Source organism: Octopus bimaculoides, chromosome 13 (genome assembly GCF_001194135.2).
Source record: "Octopus bimaculoides isolate UCB-OBI-ISO-001 chromosome 13, ASM119413v2, whole genome shotgun sequence".
NCBI lineage: Eukaryota > Metazoa > Mollusca > Cephalopoda > Octopoda > Octopodidae > Octopus > Octopus bimaculoides.
This window is the reverse complement of record NC_068993.1, coordinates 35,275,454-35,280,170: the sequence shown is the minus strand read 5'-3', so window position 1 is coordinate 35,280,170 and position 4,717 is coordinate 35,275,454. Positions and strand designations below refer to the sequence as shown.

The 4,717-nt window shown below is 36.1% G+C and overlaps 1 protein-coding gene across 2 annotated transcripts in view; it reads left to right on the top strand.

The window, feature by feature from the left end:
• LOC106880606 (glutamate receptor ionotropic, NMDA 3A) overlaps window positions 1-4,717 on the top strand; it is an 847,266-nt gene that overhangs the window by 526,713 nt on the left and 315,836 nt on the right. For both annotated transcript variants that reach the window (XM_052972428.1, XM_052972427.1), the window contains exon 3: window positions 3,296-3,567. In XM_052972428.1, the coding sequence (XP_052828388.1) occupies window positions 3,296-3,567 (272 nt within the window). The remainder of the gene's footprint in view (window positions 1-3,295; window positions 3,568-4,717) is intronic.

Sequence of the window (4,717 nt, the reverse complement as noted above, 5' to 3'; positions counted from 1 at the left end):
ATATATATATATATATATATATATATATACATATACATATACGTATACATACATACATGCATGCATATATGGGTGCAGGACGTCACCAACGGTGCAAATAACAGGAAATAGGTAAAGAAACGAGGCAAAAACGAGTGAAATGCGTAGACAATGAGAAAAATGGAAAACAGGACAAGAAAACACAGAGAAAGGATACTTCATCAGTCATCGGCTGTCTACCTACTCCTCATTTCGAGCATTCAATGACAATTGGTCCCATGAATTCTAAGATGAAATTTAGGATTTATGGAGGGTCAAAGTTGGGATAAAAAAAGATGGCAGTGGACACATACAAGGAAACCGAATGAAAACAAACATGGAGGGTCGTTAGACCAGAACGAAAGGAAATTAGTGAACGCTGGGAGAAGCATTTTTTGGGGGGAAGAGAAACGATAGAACAGATATATAAAGATAGGAAAGATATATATATATATATATATATATATATATACATACGCATATAGGTCTGTATATCTATATATGAATTTATAAGTGTGTGCATATATGTGTATTTATATGCATATATATTTACATATAATACATATACACATAAATACGTAAATACATACATATGAGTGTGTGTGTGCGCGCATGCGCGTGCGTGCGTGCGTGCGTGCGCGCGTGTGTGTGTGTGTGTTTGTGTGTGTGTGTTCGTGTGCCTGCATATGTATATATGTATGTCATACAAAAATGACCTATGATTACATTTGATTTAAGCAATCTTGCTAAACATTAGTCAGACAGCTTTAATATAGCGATAAGAATTACTGGTATTTAAACATTGCATGTGTTATTGTTTTGAGTTTTGTTAACGATTCGATAATGTAAATATGTTAATAGTTACCAGAGTAGCAAAAATCACACAAAAACTGGGATATCATACCCGTTTAATAGGTAGAAATACCATGTTAAAGTGATGTATTTAGAGTAGCTTTGAAGAATAATGATAAATGGAGCAAAACGCATATAATCAATAAGTTCCTTATAAGGAACTTATTGATTATATGCGTTTTGCTCCATTTATCATTTTTCTATAAATATGAATATATATATATTCTTTCTTTTCTTCTATTCTCTTACTAGTTTCAGTAATTTGACTGTAGCCATTCTAGATCAACGCCTTTTAGTCGAACAATTCGGCCCCAGGATTTATTCTTTGTAAGCCTAATAGTTATATCGGTCTCTTTTGCTAAGTTACGGGACGTAAACACACCAACATCGGTTGTCAAGCGATGGTGAGGTGACAAACACAGACGCACAAGCATACACACACACATACATATATACGACGGGCTTCTTTCAGTTTCCGTCTACTAAATCCACTCACATGGCTTTGATCAGCTTGAGGCTATTAGTAGAAGCAGAACTGAACCCGGAGCCATGAGGTTGGGAAACAAACTTCTTACCAAACAGCCACGCCTGCAACTCCCCCTCCCTCTCTCGCTCTCTCTCCCTATATATATATATATATATATATATATATCGAGAATAATCAACCGAAATTGCAAAGATAAACTGGATCTCAACTGAAGAAAGAAAACTCCGAATGACCAGTCCGTGTTTTCTTTGTATTGTCTATCTGGATGTTTTGTCCCATTCTTGTATCACCTAACTGTCTGGGTGTTTTGCGTCCTTGTCCCATTCTGTATTATTTATACACACACACACACACACACACACACACACACACACACACACACACATATATATATATATATATATATATAGTGAGAGATAGGTAGATAGATAGATAGAGAGATAGAGAGAGAGAGAGAGAGAGAGAGACGGAGACGTAGCAGTGGCTGTGTGGCTGTGTGGTAAGAAGCTTACTTCCCATCCACATGGTGCAGAGTTCAGTCCCACTGCCTGGCACCTTGGGCCGACCAAAGCATTTTGAGTGGATTTGGTAGACGGAAACTAAAATAAGCCCGTCGTATATACATACATATTTATATATATATTTATATATATATATGTATATGCTTCTGTGTGTCTGTGTCTGGTTCGCCACCATCGTTCGATGACCGATGTTAGTTTGCTTACCTCCCTGTTCTAGCGGTTCGGCAAAAGAGACAATAGGATAAGTACTAGGCATACAAAGAATAAGTCCTGTGGTCGATTTGTTCAACTAAAGGCGGTGCTCCAGCATGGCCGCAATCAAATGACCGAAGCAAGTAAAAGAATAATGTATATGTGTGTGTGTGCGCGCGCGTTTATGCGTGTTTAATAATATAATAACGTGCACACATTTTTTTGATGCTATAAATCTCCAATATGAATTCATCTGAGATCCCCAATCAGAAATACAATATCCCTCATTATTGAATTGTCTTGTTTAACGCGTCCAGCCATTAATGTATTGTATGCATATAAGGTCATAGATGAAATTACAAGAGTCTTCCTATTCTACACCCGGTACATGTTGCAATGTGCCGTCTCCTAACTTAATAAAAGTGAGTTAAGATTTCAGGGCTACAGGGAAACCATTTATAGCGCATAGCACAGATGCTCCCTACTGCAGCGAGCATGGCAAAGCTCCGTCGCAGGAACAGCAGCAGCACTGTGATTATGATAAAGTCTTGTGTGTCTAGTATTTATGAGATGAATTATTTCTTGTTAACAGTATGAAAGAAAACTAAATTTCAATGATATGTTCGCTGAGAAAAAAGATAAAGGTAATAGTTAAAGAAAACACATGCAGCCAATAGTTCCCAAGCTGCTGACCATAAGAATTTGAGAATACCCAGTTTAAGAATTACAGAAAAACGTCCGTAATTTTCATGATCATTGGTATGCTCCTCGTGAAGTTATATTACAAGATAATAGTGTATTTATGTACTTCATGGTTTATTGCTCTTTTCACAGTGATTGATATAATTTGGCCCGGCTCACATCATGAAACGTAGCATTTGGGTTGTTTGTTCTTCGCTTTTCTGTCGTACTTTATATAAGTAGGGTGGGTGTTGAAAATTTGAAAATGGATATTTCAGAAAAATTTCACTACTGATTTCAAATTATGATGTGTCTATAATCCATTGATAAAAATGTTGTTTCCATGGATAGATATCTTCTAGTTCCGTTCTTAATAAAAAGCGTAGGTATGATACAATTTTATATCTTTACATCTAAATGTTATCGCAAATAAAACTTCTGTTTCTTTCGAGTATTGAGTCTAAATATAAATTTCTACTCCAAATCTTTCCAGACTACATTTCCAGAACATTTCATGAAATCTGTATTCTATCTCTTTTGACAGGTATATTCAATTGGATTAAAAGACCGGGATTATGCCTGGCTACTGACTGAACATGATTATATACGATCAACAGAACGATATCACTCTTTCCCGATTGGATCGCTTTCTTTTTCGTTGAGCGTCACTATAAACCAAGAACATATAGTCAGTGACGTTGTTAATCTTATAAGCCAGGCCATGTCTCATATTAAGCATCTACCGTTTGGAAGTAAGCGTGAATGTTCAAAAATTGCAAACTCTAAACAAATAGCTCGGGGTAAAGCACTATACAAGTAAGTATCATGTCATTTCATTTTATTTATTCAACATTACTTTTCTGTGATTGATGATGTAATGTCTGGAGATTCTAAAGTGAATCATAATCTCTGGATATGTAAGTAGTATGCGCATATATAAAGATACACCCACACAGCAGACATACACGTAAAATTTCGTATATATCGATATATATATATATATATATATATATATATATATATACATATATATACACGCACACGCACACATACACACAAACACACAAACACACACATACATCCATCCATATATGTAGAACTATTTAAGCACGTATATGAATATTATCGCTGATGCTACGGAAGCCTCTGCATAAGGTATAGTATAATATATATATTTTGCGTATGTGCGTGTGCGTTTAGATGCATACATACATACATACATGCATACACACTTGCATATAGCTAGATAGATGGATAAATATATAGATAGATAGATAGAAAGAGAGAGAGAGAGAGAGAGAGAGAGAGAGAGAGAGAGAGAGAGAGAGAGAGAGAGTCTAAGTTCCAAGTAACTTACATCTTTGCAGGTGCTTAGATCGAAGCCGTCTCATCAGATAGCCTTTGTCTATACATACGTATATGTATGTGTATGTGTGTGTGTGAATGTGTGTGCATGCATGAGCGCGCGCGTGTATAACACGAAAACTGAACAAGAATGAGTTTTCTGATAATTATTTTACACTTTAATGATTAGATGTTTACGGATGGTATCATACAGGGCGGGGAATGCGGGAAAATGACCGAAAGAAATGCGAGCGGGATCCCGAACGCACTCATTTTCGGAATTCCAGGAACCGAATTCCGAAAATGAGTTTTTCAAACACGAGAATTTTAATGGATATTTCTGGAAGTGAAATCCCAGCTCAAGGTCTCAAAAAAAGTGTTCCAACGCGATCGAGCGACGTTGGTGGCCTGGCGATGTAGGGGCACACCATGTGCATCAGCCTTTTGATTCCATTTCTAGCACTATATGATTTTTAAGCATTTAATCATTAAAGTGGAAAATAGGTCATAATTATGAGAAATATCATTCTTATTTATTTTTCAAATATACCAAGGAGTTTTTATTTCTATTACTACAACGCGCATGCGTGTTTGTATTTATATACACATGTATATATATATA